General features: G+C 36.6%; 1 protein-coding gene across 1 annotated transcript in view; it reads left to right on the top strand.

The window, feature by feature from the left end:
• Positions 1–18,540, top strand: part of Pdcd4 (Programmed cell death 4) — a 68,746-nt gene extending 50,206 nt beyond the window's left edge. Inside the window, exons 2-9 of the mRNA XM_083143364.1 lie at positions 3,116–3,273; positions 4,288–4,389; positions 5,733–5,850; positions 7,133–7,292; positions 8,841–9,063; positions 10,189–10,299; positions 13,878–14,017; positions 15,794–18,540. Of these exons, the coding sequence (XP_082999490.1) occupies positions 3,116–3,273; positions 4,288–4,389; positions 5,733–5,850; positions 7,133–7,292; positions 8,841–9,063; positions 10,189–10,299; positions 13,878–14,017; positions 15,794–15,854 (1,073 nt within the window). The 3' untranslated portion in view covers positions 15,855–18,540. The remainder of the gene's footprint in view (positions 1–3,115; positions 3,274–4,287; positions 4,390–5,732; positions 5,851–7,132; positions 7,293–8,840; positions 9,064–10,188; positions 10,300–13,877; positions 14,018–15,793) is intronic.
• The last annotated feature ends 1,328 nt before the right edge of the window (positions 18,541–19,868 follow it).

Raw genomic sequence — 19,868 nt, 5'->3', positions numbered from 1 at the left:
CTATGTATTGTTAAGACCGCCAAAATTTGAATAAGGGCCTCCCCGATGGCGTAGTGGTAACGTTTTCGCCCTATAATCAAGGGGTCCCGTGTTCGATACCCGGTGGAGGCACATAGTGGCTTTATCCCAATTTAAACTGTAGGTCCTGTCCCAATTAGCCTATCTGTGCATAAAGTGGACTTAAAGAAAAAAAAATCAATCTTTGATCCTGTCATTCAAAGCCGTGTGATATCAATATAATCCTTGCCTTCCAGAAAGAATTTCGGCGTAATTAAATAACCCTGGATTATAGAACAAATGGCATTACAAGTATATTTTCATTATTTAATTTTAGTATTTGGTAAGTGTGTTGGGGGTCCGGAATGCACCTAAAAGCGTCCTTGTAGCACAGATCTTGACTTCATTTGTTTGGCTGCGATTGAAGAAAACCTGAAAATCGAGATCGAAAACTCGGCAGCCTCTTGTACTACTGTGGGCTTTGTGTTGGGAGATGCATTATGGTAACTGTTTCATGACCTCGGCTTGCGCCCGCATGTGGTGTGGGAGTAGCGGACAATTGCGATTTTTTTTTCTTTCTGCAAGGCGAGGCGATGCGATAGTGCAAGAGCTCCCGAGGTGCTCATCTGTCTCGAAGCGTTGGGGGTGGAGTTAAAGCAGGTCAGGACACTGACTTCAAAACCAGTTTATTCTCTGTGCGCCCTCGGAATACAGGAGTCAATATTCGCCGTTAGGTGAACTTGATTCTGTATTCTGGTTCAGCAGATTTTTACAAGATCAGGCGGTGAAGCTTCCATTTAACGTAAGCTGCTACGTTGCAAGTTGTGTTGAAATATAGAGTGGGATGCATAAGTATTACCAAGCAAGATGTCCAGACATTCTCGGTTTTAGGCAATGAGAGCTTCCAAGAATGTGCATCCAACATGCATAAATCTTAAAAGCAAATAGGATGCAAGAGATAAATTAATAGAAATAGTCATGAACAATTTGACGAGCAAACGCCTATTCTCAACAAAAGAAGGAAAGACAAAAAAAACGGTTGTATCGTGAACCTTCTCATATATATTGTTAAATTTGTCTATTTTTTAGAATCCATGCTCTTACCAAAGATTTTTGAAGGAGGGGGTGGGTGAGGATGGCAAATCCGAAAACGTAGGGGGGGGGGGGAGAAGATCCGAAATGCTGTTGGAGTATTATATTAGGCCTGCTAGAATGTACAGTGGGATCCATGAGTGTTACCATGCAAATTGTCCATCACCATGTCCCTGCACTTTATTTGACCCAATAAGAGCTTCAAGAATTAAAAGAAAACTCTAAACAAACCGTTAACAACTTCTGCGCCAACATAAATAAAAAAAAATTATCGCTTTAAAACACACAGGATGTAAGAGAAAAATTAATTAATATAGTCATGGACAATTTGCACGGTAATACTCATGGATACCACTGTACAAAATGAAATAAAATTTATTAATAGAAACATTAATGCAATGTTTTTAGTGATTTTTCACGTGTAATAAAGAACTACCAATGCAGGTAACCTGGCTACCATTTGTGTAAATAAAGTGGCAAAGGAAAAATAACCCTGTTGAATAGAACAGCCTGCATGCAGACAACATAACAATAACGAGAGTTCAGCTAGCAGACTTGTTTGCTGCCACAGCTGTAATTCAAGATCCATTCACCTTGAGCTTGTTTACAGAACATCATGTCTGTTTTCCGTATCAGGAAAAGTGAGAAATTTTGTCAGCAAGGTCTTGCAGCATGTCCTTTGTTTCTCGTTCCCGTTTTCTCCAATATATTGTGTACGACACTGGCAATTTTATGCATGGTGGTTAACATAATGGTACAAATGAGGTGTTATTAGTTAAAAGCAGCCAACTAATCGTGTTGAGTAGTAACATGAAAGTTTCTAGTGTCTTGAATTGATCAGCATTACTATCAGACGGAAATAATTTTAAACCATCATAACCAACAATTAAAGAGGCCACAACAAATTATTTCTCGGTACTGGTGATGACTTGTGCATATCAGGTTGCCATTTTCTCTCTCTTCTGCTTTCAGATTTATGTATTTCCGTGTACACACACACACACACACACATGCGACTTATGTACAGTCATCGGCAATAAAAATGGGACACCTAGATCCTGAAATACTCGCTTCCCTGCAAACACTCACGTTGTGTGTGTCGCCTAACTCTACAGCGGTGGTAGAAGTTGCCATTGAAAATTTGCTATTAACCCTATTTACCACACGAGAAACGCACGTACGTGATATTTTGTTTATTACTAAAATTCTAAAATTCAAGAAACCATTTTGTTCTTGAATCACTGCTTCCTTTGTTGATTATATATGTGCAGTTATTTATTAATCATAGTAATTACAAAAATTACCAACATTAATGAGAAATAATAACCACACACATATTTTATCATTCACTAAAACTAACAAAAACCATAATAATTTTTCATTAATGCTTTTTTAGCATATAGAGGTGCAGTTGCTTATTAATTATAATAATTACCATCTACCAACCAAATGTACGCTCTCACTGGCATGAATCTCTCCAATAACACACATTCAAACATGGCACGTGATAGGCCCACATAGTGTATTTTGCTTCCTATTTACATTACATTGATGTTTTTATGAGCAAAAGTAATATAGAAATATTGGGACCACCCTAGGTAAAAATGTAATTTATTTTCCATTTTTTATAATTAGTTAGAATTCTAAAAGCCATCACAAGCACCACAAAGAGAGTGATAATAAACAAGGTAATGGAACATGTACAAATGAAATATTGATCTGAAACCTACAGCATTGTTTTGTGCATGTTTCTACCCCCCCCCCCCCAATCACGTTTAGATTCATCCTCAGGAGGTAGCCTTGCCTTCCACCTTGTCATACATTATGTATGTGTGGGAGTGCCTCATTTATTATGTAAGGGCATTAAGTTTTATGTGATACATAATCCATAGTGGTTGAAATTTGGTTCTATGAACTTTTGTTAATGGCTCCTTCATAAAGAAACAGTCAATATTTGAACATTACAAATAAATATTTCTTAGTTTAATGGAATAGTATAACTGAACATTGTTCTTGAATTCTGCAGGTGGAGCGGGAGGCAAGGGCGTATGGGGGAAGCTTGGTTCCGAATTGGATGAGGCTGACGTGGATATGAATGATCCCAATTACGATAGTGATTCCTTAGAGAATGGAGACATTGAGCTCAAAGCTATAATTCCAGAACTTACTGAAGAGGAGCTTCAGGTATGTATCATTCCAAGTGCCTGCATTCCATTTCTGTACTTTGTGCTTACAAAAAGGTAGTTGTTACATGGAAAAACAAGCAAAAGAGAGCATGGAACTAACTTCTGTGGACCTGCTCAGGTGACTGTTTTTTATAGGGTCAATCCAGAATACATTGTTACTAGACCATTTAAGTTAAAAAGATAATTAATATATTAAATCAAATCTACAGAAATTTCATCAACCAAAACATGTTTTAAAAAAAGAATTTCATTGTCCTTTGGAAACTAGTTTTTTACACTTTTCAAACAATTGTTACATTACATTTTTAAATAGTTGCCTCCAGCATGTTAACTGGAACTACTTGAACATGAAAAGCACAAGGGACAGATTTTTTTTTGTCCTCCATTAAAACACCTTCAGCAGTCAATATTAGCTTTCAAATATGTTCCATACAAACGTTGATTTATTTAAAGTTAATCTGTATTCTTTTCCATTTTTATTTGTTGTTTTATTCACACTACAAAAAAATGATTTTCTTCCCTGAGCAGTAACATTTGACATTAAAAGAAAAATGTATTGGTTAAGTTGCCAAAAGCCAATCTGGCAGCAGCAATAGTTGGGGCCTAAAAATGTAGAGGCAGAACATGGAGGGGGGGGGGGCTCAGATCTCATGAGGTGGGAAGAAAAGAAGAAAAACCTTATAGATTTTAATAAACCTGAAAATTTTGTGGGTGGCAATAGCCCCTGAACTACACCCTTGACCCCTCTCTCCTAAAGTTGCACCTATGATTTGAGGAAAACTTAGTCTTAAGGGCATCCCTGTAAACGTTTATGCAGAGTGCCAAATGGTGTCCACATTGTGTCACCTTTGACAGCTAATCTAGCATATCTGCCTGGAAACAAAATGTGTTATATATAAATTAAAGAAAGAAGGAAACGCTTTCCCCTATTTTCCATTTGTTAGTGTAACTACTGAAGTACGTGTATCCTTTCTTGATGAAGTGACTATGAGACCCTGTTTTGATATTTCAGAAAGGTGCTGAACCAATCATTTTGGAGTACTTTGAACATGGTGATACAAACGAGGCTGCATTGGCTCTCGATGAGCTCAACTGTGGTTCCAAACAATATATGGTAAGCAGTTTAGATATTTTCAGGGACATTTATAATATGAACAATAATTTCAGAACTTTTTGAAAGTTATTGCAATTTATGAACATTTTTTTCAGGAGACAATGGTGAAGAACGAGTACATGATATTGTGTTTCGTACAATTTCCCATTTTGTAACATAATGTGTATTAGCGTCAATAGGAAAACATAACTACATTCTGTTTCGGGAATCTGTGGAGCAAGTGAACGAACACAAGTCCTCTGTGCAAGTAACTTGAGAGGAGAAGCGAGTGTTTGGGGAAAAAATGCAGCTGGTACCACCCATTTGCAGCAATTCACACTGCTTTTCTCCCCTTCTGTACAGTTATGTGCAGCCTTGATCCACAGATTCCCCGAGACAAAAATGTATCGGATAGTTTTAAATGTAATGTCAGTGTAGGTGTAAGATTGCTAGAATCCTATATTCCAGAAAGTAGACTTACAACAAAATTTCCAATACTACTTTACAGATATGTTGTAGTAATATATAAGATCTTTGATTTTACATCTCTTTAATTAAAACAGTGCACGATATTTGTCAGTGTTTGGTGTTGTCCTTGCACTGGACAATAATTTGGGACATAATTGACAAGAAATAGCATGCAACAGTGTTCAAAGCCAGTTGAAAGGAGTGATGAGACTTGATGGGCCACATGTGATCACTTCATGAAATTTGACTTGGTGAGTCATAACTAGAGTTGGGCATTTGAACCTGATTCCAAATTATCCAAATTCAAAATTATCTAAATCATAACCTACCAAGATTTTAATCCTGGCTGATATTTGAATCCTTGATCAGATGACCAACTCCCAGATCTAGTATCTTCTTGAGCATTGGGTCTGATATCCTGTAGAATCCCGGGGTGCACATAGCCTTCAAAGATTTTGACCTGTCCATCAATAGTCTTCTTGACTAGGGATGGACGATATCTGAAATTTGATATCACGATATATCGTCAAGAGAGTATTGTCACAGACGATACAATATTTTTTTTCCTATATTGTGATATCGGCGATATGTAGTCTACATGATATATATCGCCAAATATCGTGACGATATATCGCTAAAATATTGTGACGACATATCACCAAATATTTTCATGATTACCTCCCGGACGATATTTTTTCAATGTCGCAATATATCGTCTGGACGATATATCACCCAACACTAGTCTTGACTCTCTAAAAAAATGTAAGAAACATCCTGTGAATAGGAAGATGCTTGTGTTTATTTTAGAAGATGTTAAAATTTTCTTTGCTAAAAGAAGTATAGAATGAAAAACAAATGTTTGTGCTAGTTTGTTAAAGAAATAATATTCCTTTCAGTATCCTATGTTGGCCATTGAGCTTGCAATGGACCATAAGCCATCCCACCGAGAGATGACGTCTGTGCTCATTTCTGATCTCTACGGCCGTTTAGTCGCTCAGAAGGATATTGCCAAAGGTAATGTAAAATTTCATATTGAAAACTTTACACTGAAAATATATAAATATTGGGCATTCCATATCAAAGTGCCCCTCCCCTGATTCTCAATTTTTGAAATTAAACTAATTGCTGTAAGTAGCAAGTCAACAATCTAAGACTTGGCATTTTGATAAAAATACAAGTATTACACATAATTACGGTAGAAGGTATTTTACGTATTGTTCCTTTGTTTTAACTTTTTGGTTTGCATTGTGTCCCACCAATGATGCCAAAAAACCAGTAATTTTTCCTTTAAATAATTATGTTTCCCCTTCAACTCCACTAGAATTATTAAAAGGTTAATTACCTTCTCTCCTTGTTTTAAATAATTTACTTTTCATCATTTGAAAATTCACTGAAATTAAAATAAATGTTTTATTAAGTAAAGAGGCAGTGTTTTATCGGTCCCACCTGACACAAAATTGTTCACTTATAGCTATAAATCTGGGAAAGTATTTTAAGGGTAGTTATGTTTAATCAACAGGGTTTAGTTTCATAATTCATTGCACAGAATATGTAAGAAAAATATTCCTTAACCATCAATATAATAGTTACTTTAATGTCAAAAGTGTAGTCTGAATATCTAACCCATGACAATGGAGTGCTCCATATATACAGGGTGTCCGGGCTAGAGGTATACAAAAATACTCACACATATTGTAGCATGTATAAAGTTAATAACTTTCTTGTCCCAGTTATGTACAAAGTAACTCAGAAGGTTTTTATGTACGTTGGTACACCTCAATGTTAGCACAATTTGTAGCTCGACACATATCCACACGAATAATCAAGCTCGTGCCAAGTGTTGACCAGCATTTGAGGCATTATTAGTGGAACGATACGCTGTCTCAAATCACCAAAATCGCGAACTTTCCATTGTGCACAACATCTTTAATGAAGACCCATGCAAAAAAGTCTAAAGGTGTCAAATCTGGGGATCTCGCTGGCCAAGCATTTTCTGCGCATGCGTGCTTCAACAGCATGATTGATTGTCCAAGTGGACTACTGAAATCTTGGATCGATGGTCAATCAACTGAGCTTCACTACGAGACAATACAGAGCAGTTTTCACATTATAAGCAGTTATTTTTGTATACATATATATGTAAATAACTTGCTTTTTAATTAAATAATATTCACTATTCAGCACAGCTTCTTCCTACTACTTTGGAAAACTTTACAGTTGTTTGTTAACAGTTGGGTGACAATCTATGATAAGTTGGTAAGCATGTTAGTAAATATTTTGTTCTGTTTTGTTACAGCTTTTGATCTCTTACTGAAAAACCTGCCTGATCTTATCCTTGACACACCCGAAGCCCCAACGATTCTTGGGAATTTCATAGCAAGAGCTGTTGCAGACGACTGCCTCCCTCCGAAGTTCGTTCAGGGATATAAAGGAGCCGTAGACTGTGAATATGCAAGGTACAGTTGAGTGTAATGCAGCGTAGATGCACAACCTTTTTGCTTATGCATGCATTTTGTATTCCGCTTCTTTTTTATGATCATCACTGATCTACCTCTGGTCTTATCAAATCTCTAGTTGGGTAGAAAATTTCTGTTGATTGATATACGAGGGCCATCCGGAAAGTAGTACCCGTTCGCATCGTGTAAAGCGCTAGTGACGCGAATAGCTAGCGCTCAAGGTCAAACGACTTCAGTTGACTGTCCGCTCAGTGTGTGCAAAGTTTCGTAGCACTGTCATTGTAGTTATTGTTTCTGTGTTTACAATGTTCAAAAAAATTGAAAACTTTGCCACTTGTGAAGTTAGGACTGTGATCAGATTTCTCAACGCCAGTAATGTGCGACCTTGAGATATTTACCGTCAATTAAAGGAGGTTTATGGAGAATAATGTTACTGATGAGTCATCTGTTCGGCGCTGGTGTCGAAACTTTAACTCTGGGATGGAGAACGTCCATGATGACGAATGTTCCAGGTGGCAGTCTGTCATTACGGACGAACTGCTGAGTGCAGTTGACAAATTCATCAAGAACGATCAGCATGTCACACTGGATGAAATCGGTGAACAGTTCACTGATGTTTCACAAACAATTCTTCATGAAATTGTCAAAGATCATGTGAAGTATGGGAAAATTTGTGAAAGGTGCGTCCCTCGCTTCCTTACATTTCATAACTGATGAGGAACTGAGAGAAGGGGGACTACTTTTCTCAATGGACTGGCGGGAGAGGAATATGAAGCTGGGTTACCAAAACCAAAAACTCGTCACACGTTATGACAAATGCTTAAATGTACATGGAGACTATGTAGAGAAGTAGTTTAAAGTTTGTTTTTAACAATTACAAAGTTTTAAAAAAAATATGTTAGTTATTTTAAAATTCAAAAACGGGTACTACTTCCCGGATGGCCCTCGTACATTAGGTCATGCAACATTTATTCCTTTAGAAAATGCTGTTTTATAAAAAGTTCTGGCCTGAACATGGATGTTCTTGTGCATGTCCCTTCATCACATTTATCCATTCATCTTCACACTATTACCTAAAGATGCAGAATGCATTCCCGTTATTGTTATTGTCTTGTCATCTAGGACAAGCTGGTATCATATTCTAATTATCTACTAATAATTTGGCAGCTGATTTGACATTTTGTGCAACATTTCAGTAAAAATAAATTTAATTTATATCTGATTTGGTGAAGGCAGGTAAGAGCAAATGACGACATATTTTTTTTTATATATATAAAAAAGAGCTGCTATTATAAGTAGTGTCACTGTCAACTGAGCTGATGAGAGACTTTGCAGCCTTAATTTTTTGCAAAGTAAGAGTGCAATGAAAACTAAATAAGACTAAAACATTAAATACATTATATAATATCTTAATACTGCAAGCAATGCCAGCTAGCATTGCTTATATCTTTACCACTGGTAAATTTTATATTTGTGCTTTATCAGTATGTTACAATTTCATGCTGATCCATCTCTACTTGTAGTAATACTTTCATACTTAATTCACAGACAAGCTTTAAGTCGAGCAGACACCCTTCTCTCCATCAAGCATGGTCTCGTTCGACTGGACAACGTGTGGGGAGTTGGTGGGGGCACTCGTCCTGTGAAGTACCTGACGCAGCAGATGACCCTCCTGCTGAAGGAATTCATTTCTTCTGGTGACGTTCAGGAAGCTATTCGCTGCCTTAAAGAGCTTGAAGTTCCTCATTTTCATCATGAGCTCGTCTACGAGGTGGGTGATCAGTTTGTTCGGCTTCTTCAGAGCAATCAAAGCTTTAGCTTTCGGTAGTTTTGTGTATGATGCAGTGCATTATTGGTAGAGTTGGCCAAAAATATCCTGATTCTGGAAAATTTAAAGTCCAGATTTGGAAATTTTACTATCTGGATTCCGGATAGTAAAAAATCTGGTTTTGGTAATCCTATTAGCACAACAATAAGCATTTTCTTGGAAGAAAAACAAAGTCTATTCTCACATGATAATGTGTATTGTAAAATGATTTTCACCTAACGTTGGAATTATGAATACACTGAGGATTTTCTGTAAGTGCATGTTTTTATTGAAGAAAGGCATATTTTTAAAAATAGTTGTTTTCTTTTGCAATGTAAGTAAATAGAAGCATATTAAAATCTGACTTACCTTGGAGCCAGAAGATTAAAGGACACAGCTCAAAACAAATGAAATACTCATTTCCCAGCTTTTGACATATGGGCTTCGAGAGGAAGGAAGTTGTGACCCATCTGCTGGATGTTTTGATTATCTATTAGGGCTGAGCCGATTATCATAGTGATACAGTTATTTTTACAGATGTTTGAAAATTGTAACAAAAGTTGTTAAAAAGAGTTAATTAATATTAGTGGATGCGTATTCCACTTTACTTGAGTTATGCTGTAAAATATTAAAAAATTGCATTAGAATACAAAAATATCTGTTATATTGTCACAAGTTTTTTTTTTTCACATAATATTGGTACTCCATGAAAGCGTCATAGGGTGTACATACATATATACTGTTATGTAGAATGGTGTAGTATTAGGCATTATTTGAAGGAAAACATTGATGAACTTCCCAAAGGAAGCAGATGGTATGAACAACTGAAGAAGTGAAATGACTGCAAATTCAAGTATTTAGTGTGAAATCAAAAGAAAAGGAAGAGTTACTGCTGTAGGGAATTATGAAATTTAATTACTGTAAAAATAATATCTGTTTTAACATTCTGTGAAAAGAGAGATGAATGTCGAAAGAAGCTCATGTTTCATTTGCTTATATTTTGCTCGTGGTTGGAAATGAAAGGCAGTTATTGTTTTTTCCTTGTTGCTTAGCGTTCTTATCTGCAGTATGAAACCTCTTTTCTTTCAGGCTGTTGTAATGGCAATAGAAGCAATCAATGCCAAAACGGAGGAGATGCTGTGTAAACTGCTGAGGTTGCTAACAGCAGCAATCATCATTACTCCAGACCAGTTGGAAAATGTGAGTGTAGTTTAATTTTTCATGGTACATGTTTGAGAAATAATTTGATTCCTGTTCTATGCCACTGAACTAAAAAATATATAACTAAAGAAACTTCATTATGTTAACAATATGATGCAGTAACCACACTATCATAATTAATGTCGACTATTGCACCTTTGTTACTTAGCGTCACTTTTCTGCTGTTTTTTTCTAATCGTGGGATGAGTGATGATTAGGGAGACAAATTTATGGTAAATAAACACTGAGGAGTGCAGTATATACCAGCGGTGGAAAAAAAAAATTGGCACACTTTTTCATCATGAGAGGAAACAACATACAAAAGAGCTATAAATTGATAATCAATCTACTTCATTTTTATATACTGTACACATACACAAGTACTTAGATTTCAACTGTAATTGCCAGTAGCAGCCATTGGGTGGGGCAAGGATAGTTTACTTTTCTTTCTAGACAAGGCTTAGTATTTAGAGGCCATAGTGCAGGGGCAAAGAAAGTGGGGACCCCCCCTTCCCCCCTGAATCACTGCCACTGGTAATTGCACTTAAAAAAAAAAGAAGAATTTCACTTAACCACAGTTCTAAGTCTCGCTCTGCATATATATATCTTTACTCACTCTTCCACAGTCACCTGTGAGTGGAAGAAATAGTTGCGATTCATAAGAAAGTTGTTCGCATAGACTTATTCGGGGGAAGAAAGGAATGCAGCTTGACAGGGAGCGAAGTTTTCGAACTGAGATTATGTGCATGGGAAATCCCAATTTGCAGCATCTTCCTGATGTGATCGAAGATAAAACGTTCTTCAGCTGTAAGAAACTTTAGGCAAACATTTCGTTACAAATCGACAGTTTGCGCGCACAACCTCGATTGCTGGTTTTTGCATGTTTTCTACTTAATTTGATGATATTTCATGATTATTTCGCGAAAAAGCATTCATTTTGTGGAAAAGCACACATTTGGCATTACTTCGCGAATAAAACTCGTGCATATTTCATCATTGGGGATGTAGTTACGTACAGAATGTTCAAAATTGCATCTTTTTTTCAGATTTCGCGATTTTGCACATCGCGAAAATTCAATGTCCCTAGTGATGATGTAACTAACTTGATGAAGGGATGCTCACAAAGAACACCCACGCCCAGGCTGGGATATGAACCCAGACCCCTTGGAATGCTGTGCTAACCAGCACTGTAGTTATACATTTTGGTGCCCTGGGCAGGACCGTCTAGTTGGCTGCACTTTTTGACACTTGGCGCAGTGCAGGTGTATCCAGTGTCAGAGTGGTGCAAGGAAATTACATTCAACCAACTAGACTGAAAGGGGTGTTCAAGTTCAGAATATTCAACAAATGTCTGTCTGCTGCTTTAAACGGTCATTTGATTAGTTAGCACACACCACGTAACCATACACCATACATACACCGGTCCGGAAGGTAGTGCAGACACCAAATACACTACTTGACTCCAAATCAACAAACTAAATGCTTCAGTGTTGCACCGTGCAACCAACTAGACACTTTGGTGCAAGGAGTGTCAAAGCGATTCAAAGTGCAGCCAACTAGATGGGGCTAATGACTTTTTAAGTGTGTCCTTCAATATCTTCTTACATCATTGTTTGTAATATTTACACCCTACAGAGTTTGAAATGAGGAAACATTAACAACTTATTAAAAAATAATAAAGTAAAAAAAAAATAAAAGTAAAGTGCTCCCCTGTGCTTAGCACTACGCCATGAAGGCGTATAGGGGGTGTGGGGGTAATGCCCCACACTTTCTTGATCCGGTCGTGATTTGGGGTGATGTGATCAGCATCATGCCCCTGACCGCCTTTACCCCCCAGGGTTTTCCCCAGGTACCCATGTCATTCGACACTGGTTGGGCGCCGGAGCCGCTTCCAACATTAGAAAAGTTCCCGGATTTGAACCGGCCTGGGATCGAACCCGGGACCTTGAGCATGGTAGTCAGACGCGTTACCGACTGAGCCACCGTTTATTATAAGTTATAATTTAAAAATTGTATAAGGCATAACTTACACCATACACATGCCATTTCACTAAGTAATAAATACCAGTTTTGGCATGTACTTACTTTGCTCTCTAGCTTTCACCACATCAAGTGGCTTCCTCAGGAGATAGGACAAGAATAGGCAAGATTTAAGACATGGTAAGTTAAGGTTAAAAAATATTAAAAAGTTATTATTTTAACATGCCAAAACTGGTCTTTATTACTTATTATAAAAATTGTAGTTTGCATTTCTGATTAAAAATTAGTTTAGCATATTTAGAATATTTCAGTTGTGTCTTTATATCTGAAGAAAACTACTATTACTACTAATTTGGGACACAAAACATTCCAGCAGTATTTTACCAAAACATACCTCTGCCAAGTGTAAATTTCTTCATCGCATGTTCTGACTATGGGGAAAAGTAAATAAATAAATAAATTAATTAAATAAATGAATGGTGCCCTAGGGTTCAACCCCCCTCACAATGATCCTGGGGCTCACCTCTTCACCATGGAGGTGAGCAGCACGTAATAGAATAGTGTGTACACTAACTGCGTACAAGAACAAATCATATTGAACTTGAATGCTTGGTTTATTATTGACTCTCCTTATGCCTAATCTGTGTTATAGTTAACATGGGCATAACTTGGGACCTAATTTTTTTTGGGGGGGGGGGGTAGAATCAAACTAAGCCTAATTTTGAGTGAGAAGAATGAAACTTGGGCCTAATTTTGAGGAGGCAGAATCAGATTTGAGGCCTAATTTTCAGGGGGCAGAATTAAACTTGGGTCTAATTTGGAGGGGACAGAATCAGACTTGGGGCCTAGTTTTGAGTGGGCGGAATCAGACTTGGGGCCTAGTTTTGAGTGGGCGGAATCAGACTTGGGGCCTAGTTTTGAGAGGGCAGAATCAGACTTGGGGCCTAGTTTTGAGTGGGCGGAATCAGACTTGGTGCCTAGTTTTGAGTGGGCGGAATCAGACTTGGCACCTAGTTTTGAGTGGGTGGAATCAGACTTGGTGCCTAGTTTTGAGTGGGTGGAATCAGACTTGGTGCCTAGTTTTGAGTGGGCGGAATCAGACTTGGCACCTAGTTTTGAGTGGGCGGAATCAGACTTGGCACCTAGTTTTGAGTGGGCGGAATCAGACTTGGCACCTAGTTTTGAGTGGGTGGAATCAGACTTGGCACCTAGTTTTGAGTGGGCGGAATCAGACTTGGTGCCTAGTTTTGAGTGGGCGGAACCAGACTTGGCGCCTAGTTTTGAGTGGGCAGAATCAGACTTGGGGCCTAGTTTCGAGTGGGTGGAATAAAAACAGCATCCAGGATTATTTGCTAAATAACTTTTAAGGTTGCGAAATCACAAATTACTCTTTTATTACTTGGCTCCTCAGGTCCCCTAACTTGTAAATTTTAATAAACCTGAAAATTTGGGGGGGGGGAAAGTGCCCCCCTTCCCCCGCCAAGTTACGCCTTTGATATTTAAGGTCTTAAGCATTGTTATAATAAAATAATGTAAGTAGATTCTCAGTTGTTTAGGAAATTGAGATCTTATTACAGTTTTGCATCATTTATTTCTAGGGATTCTTCAGAGTGTATGAGGATATGCCCGACATTTGCCTTGATGTTCCTCTCGCGTACAGCGTTCTGGATCGATTTATCGAGAGATGCCAGAAAGCTGGTTTCCTCACCGAAGAAATTGTGAAGCGAATGCCATCCAGGTGAGTGGCATTGAATTTTCACTTGATGCATGCGTATTTGTTGAGTTGCCTATAATATAGTCTTTCTCCTTTCGTTGTCAAATCTGCAAATTATCTGGGGCAAAAACGTACAAGTCATCAATGAAATTTCTTTCGCTAATAAAGTCCTTTGAAACAATTAACAACATTTCCACTGATCTGGAAGAGTTGGGGAATTGTTGAAAATATGATAATAAATTAAAAATGGAAAAGGAATGGAAATTTAATTTTTTATTTTTTTGCTTGCCAGGGTTAGACACCGAATAAGCGCATTTCACATTGTTTTTAACAAGGTTGTAGATGTCTTTTGTAGTGAACTCTTGCCGCTGTATCGGTATCAGCTGATATATCTATCTGTGTCTATGTAGACATACATACAGAGACATACCCATGTCTGTATAGGCACACAGACACACACATTCAAGGGTAGAAAAAACTAAAAGTAATTCAGCTTTTTCTTCCAAATATGGTCTAAAAAGCCATGAATCCAATTACCGTATTTACGCGTGTATAATACGCACCCTGGTTTTTGATGGGTAAAAGTGACAAAAAATTATATCTCATATATAAGGTGCAGAACAATCCAGTTTCAAGAAATGGCTTTCTTAGTTGTAGGTTGTAAAGCTGTTGCTCTGCTGATCAAGAGTGAATGATGTCATACCTATTCAATTGCTCATTCCTTCTTTTTCAAAATATATACTTTTTCTTTCCGTGACTAATGTAACATTTATGCGAGGTACATTCAGGACCTTCCAAATAGCAGTTAGCAGCACAAGATTTCTTCCATTAAGGAATTTACACACTCAGTGTATGTCATATTATTTGACCAGTAATACATTTTAATTTTTATTATCTTTTTCCTTGTGTTTTCTTTCATCCAAAGTACCATAAAAATCAGAACATTTCTTCAGGTTTTGATGAACTTATTTCAACCACATTTCACATTAGTCTCGTTATCTTGTATGGAATACTGTTTCCATATTCAGAAACTGCAGGATTCAAACTTTACAACGATATATAACATAATACGGTTCCGTAAACCTGAAAAAAAGTGTCCCAAAATCATGGAACAACCCTGTATGGTTTCATGTTGACTGTCTGAATTATTACGTGCATAATATGCACCACATTTTTTGCGGGCAAAAATTTTGGAAAAAAGTACGCATTATACATGAGTAAATATGGTAAGATAAAGCTACAAATTTTGAAATATGATCTTAAAACATTTAATGTATTAATTGATGCAAGACTGTATTAAAAGTCTTGCACCAGAGTGACATTCCTAAAGAACTGGTAGCAGCATGAATAACTATAGAATACATTTTACTGTAGATTTTATAATTCGGCTAGCAGTGAAAAAAAATTATAATGGCATGTTTATTATTCTGATTTAATGATGTGATACAGAACACACTCTGAACGTGCTAGTTTTATGAAAAGTAATGAAAATGTCCATAAGCGGACCCGAAATATTTTTTAAAAAAATATATTGTTTAGTTCTGAATTTAAAAATGGAGTCACCATGGCGGCTGGGCACCCTGTATTTTTCTACCCCTGCCTGCATTCAGTTTTTTTTTTCAAAAGTTTGCCAACTTTTTTGATGGTAATAAAGAATTCCTGTTCAGAGAAGTTACACCATAAATTAATCTTGATCATGTGCACCACTTGGAGGTGTATCAGGAATATAATTTTCAGTGCAGAATGCTACCATTTTCACTGCTCAGAATTTTCATACAGTGCTTCTTTTCACTATTTCAGGGGCCGCAAACGATTTGTGTCAGAGGGTGATGGCGGACGCATCAAGGATCCTTGCTTCTAAAATGGCAGATCCGGAGAAGACTGCTCTTCTGAAAGAAACCAATTATTGTCCCTTCACTGCTTAATCCATATACACTCTTCCTGTTGATTTTTTTTTTATGTAAGTGTTCCCAGTGGTATAAAATGTTATCAGTGGCACAAGAGCTTTTCTTGAGTAGCCCCTTCTCGACACTGTTTACTTTTTAATTTTCTCTTTTACTGTTAGATCCATAATACATATACAGAATGTTTATGTAAAATTATACACACAAATATATATGTTACTATTAATTAAAAATCAGTAAGTCCTGTGTAAACATGTGTGTATATTGTTACTATTAGCAGAAATGTGAAAAAGAAAGTCACAAAAATTTCTTGATCATTCTATCTGTATTTTGGTGTTGATTTTCCTGATGCACTTGTGTCTGTGTACACATACACAGAATTTTTTTGTTATTAAAAAGCAGGAAAGAACAGAACTGTGGGGAAAATGTCACTGCATGTTCATACCACTGAAAAGACTGAAGGTTATCTTGCGAATCTTTTGCCCTTGTTCACTGCTTTATTTTGGGGGGATTATTTTTCTTTCGTTAATTATCCCCATTTGGAGGACTTCGTTGAATATGGATGGAAAAATGGGGGATGTTTTCTGCATGTGCAGATGGAGAAACTGTGTGCCATTACATAATATTGAGAAAAATAATAATGAACGTATTGTAATGTACTCAGGTTACAGCATTTGTTTAAGAAGAAAATGATGTGGGAAAACTTTATAATTTGATTGTGAGGCAACAGTTTTGTTTTTTGAGGGACCATATTTGCAATAAGGACTCTTGTCACCACATGAGATAGGCAATGGTAGCTTGTATCTAGGATATTTTTTTTTTCCGAAACCTATAGTTCAAGTAGAATTTTTTAAGTTGGTATTTTTTTTTTTTTGTTTCTGTGGTATATGATTTGAGTGTGCGCAAGAACAGTTGCTCACTGATTGTGACTAAATCACCTTGAAGTGACATCAGATTGTCGACTGGCATGCTGTAAAGGTGATTTTTCTTTTTTGTTTTTGCACGTCTTGTAAAAAAAGCTCACAACTCTGTGTGTATATAGCGTACGTGTGTTGTGGCATTATTGTTGATAACTTGCGTACATCAATAACATTTGTGTTGACTTACAGAACCAAGACAAGAATGCCTGTTTGGTGGTGATGTTGTCCATTAAACGTTCCTTCCTTTATTTCATGAAGAAAATTAAGTAAAATTCTACAAAAAAAAATATATATATATAAAAAAAATAATTTCCCGGTATTGGGTGTTATACTCATATATTTGTCCTTTTTGCAAATGTCAAGCAGGAAGTTTTTCATTTTTTTTTTTCAATTTACTTTGCCAATTGATATAAATATATATATAAAATATGTATTAAGAAAAGTTTAGACTATGCATATGTATAATGAATACCTATTTTGTCGTTAACTGTCTTACAGTGTGTGAAAATATAGTGTGCATACGTGTTTGCTTAATTGTGTGAGTGAGTGCATGAGCGAGAGGAAATGAGATAAAAGTTATATAAAAAAAGTACAAACATTAAAAAAATTAAAAGAAAGGAGAAGGTGTTTTTGCAAATACCACTTTCCTTAAGAATGTTCAGCTGTACAAAATATTCTGGTGTGGGTTTAAAAAAATTAGGAAAAGAAAGCAGCTCTTGGACTGGTTTAAGTAGTACCTTTTCTACTGTTTCTCCTTTGAAAGGTAAATATGCTTCAGGTACTGGTGGTTGGGAAAATACAGAATCATATTTTTATGCTTTTAAATGTTTGACTCAAAAAAAAAAAAAAAAATTGAGAAAGGCTTAAACGAGCTGGGATTTTTTTCCAGAAGTTTGTAATGAAGCATCCACATTACAAATTCAATGAACAAAATTAATTTGAGAGAATACAGACAGTGGTTTCGAATGTTATATTCAATGGTAACATATTGTACTGAAAATATCTGCTAAAAGGTCTGTGGGTATTAATATTTTTACATCAAGACTTATACAATGTTATGTTCAAGTATCTTTTGAAAACAATATTTGGAGACAGTGGTCACAGATTGTATAAATCGTAAGACAGTGTAGTTAGTATTAAAATTTTATAATTTTTCCACTTTGTCCTTTTGTTGGATAATGCTGCTAAATCAGTGTAAACGATGTACTTGATAAAAGAGCTTAAGAACTATTCAAATTTTCTTAAAACTGAAAAGTTTCACACTTTATACAGACATTCGATCTTGTAACAATTTTCAACACTTTTGCTAATTTTCTAGTAACATTGTAATGAATGTGTAGGGAAATAGGAACCATATTGTGCAAATATCATTGAATTCATCTAAAGAGAAATTATTACTATCAATGTTTATGTATAAATTACTAGCGAGTGGTTAAGAATAATTGGGAGGAAATATGTAAGTGTAATTCATAATGATTGATCATTGTTGAAGGTATAAGTTTAAACATGAGCAAGAAGCTGTGCAACATTGCAACCTATTCGCTGCTTTTTACGGCTGTAAATGAAAAATTGAAATCACCAGTTTTGAATATGTGTCAGCTGAAGTTAGGAAAGCTTAGGTACGAAAGATTTTTTTTGCTAATGTGATACTCTTTTCATAGCCTGTTTGATGTGTGTAAAGACCGAGAAAATACAATAAAAACAGGAAAGTTTTGAAAAATAAAATTTGTTTTTTATTGTCTATAATTATGTTGTCGCAACAAGTACCTTCTTTGGATTCTCTGAATGTTAGTAACAATAGTTCTACATTAGAATGCAATGTTAATTGTTTTTTTAACTGCACTTACTCTAAAACTACATTTCGAGAGAGCATCTCTCGTTTTCAAGTGAACAATTTATTTTTCTTTGTGTTTGGTATCGAACCTATGACAGACATGCAATTTTACTACAAATAAATAAGTTTACTTTAAAGCAGAAGACAATGGATAATGTCAAATTAACATTGCATGCTACATTTTGTTTTGTTCAGATTTCACATTGACTGATCCTTCTTAAGACCTGGGAAGCCTGTGTGCAAGACATGGTTAGATGTTTTGACTCCTCTCAACTAGCTTGGTGGATATGCTATAACGCTGCCTGTATACAATGCACGTGGACACTTAATCGTGCAGTTCGCAACACTGAGAACATTAGAGTGCGCGTCAAATCTCCTGCATATGGCCTTGAACTGCTGAACAGCACCAGCGAATCACAGACGTGCGGCGTTGCCTAGTTCAGAACCTGTTTCACCTCGCTACTAAATCGTGTACCTGGCGCTCGGATATAAATATATTATTTCAAATGTCAGTAGTTCAACAGATGGAAAGATAATGAATTTGCGAATATGTACGAAAAACAAGCGTGATTGTAGCTTTACAAGCGTGATTGTAGCTTATACCGTTCCCTCTGTAGAAGCAATGTCATTATAAACGTATTTGCATTGTATCGTTTTTGTTCTCCCTTCGTTCCTGTTGCATTCCGAAACTTTCCGATTAGCGAAGGAACAGGGCAGGTTCGTTCCCAGTGATGGTAGAAGGAGAAATTGACGAAGAGGATACCGTCACTGTTCGTTTTTCCAACGTTTTTAGTGTGTGTGTGTGTGTGTGTGTGCGTGTGCGTGTGTGTGCGCGCGCGCGTGCTGCATGTCGTTGAGTAAACCAAGTGGTAGTGATAGCGAGAGAAGAGAGAACAATACAGTGTTGTACGAAGCCAGGCACGACGGGTGATTTTTCAGGTGTACAATTTTTTAAAAAAAAATGTTCGAGTGAAGAAGTGAGCAGTAAAATTGACTTTAAGAAGTGCCAGGCTCTAACAGCTCAAGCGTGTGGTGTGAATCAAGCTACCGTTTCTCGGATATGTTCGGGGGCAAAACAATGTGGATCGGGGCCTGCTCCAATGTTTCAATCACCTAGAAAGCACATTAACGTACCAAAAAGGAACGACAAACTTAGATAACTTTGAAAAAGACGTAGTTCGTAGAACAGTCTTTGAAATTTACGATTGTGGCGAATT

Source organism: Lepisma saccharinum, chromosome 21 (assembly GCF_977018435.1).
Source record: "Lepisma saccharinum chromosome 21, izLepSacc3.1, whole genome shotgun sequence".
In the NCBI taxonomy this organism is placed as follows: Eukaryota; Metazoa; Arthropoda; class Insecta; order Zygentoma; family Lepismatidae; genus Lepisma; species Lepisma saccharinum.
This window is presented reverse-complemented; position numbering and strand designations above follow the sequence as displayed.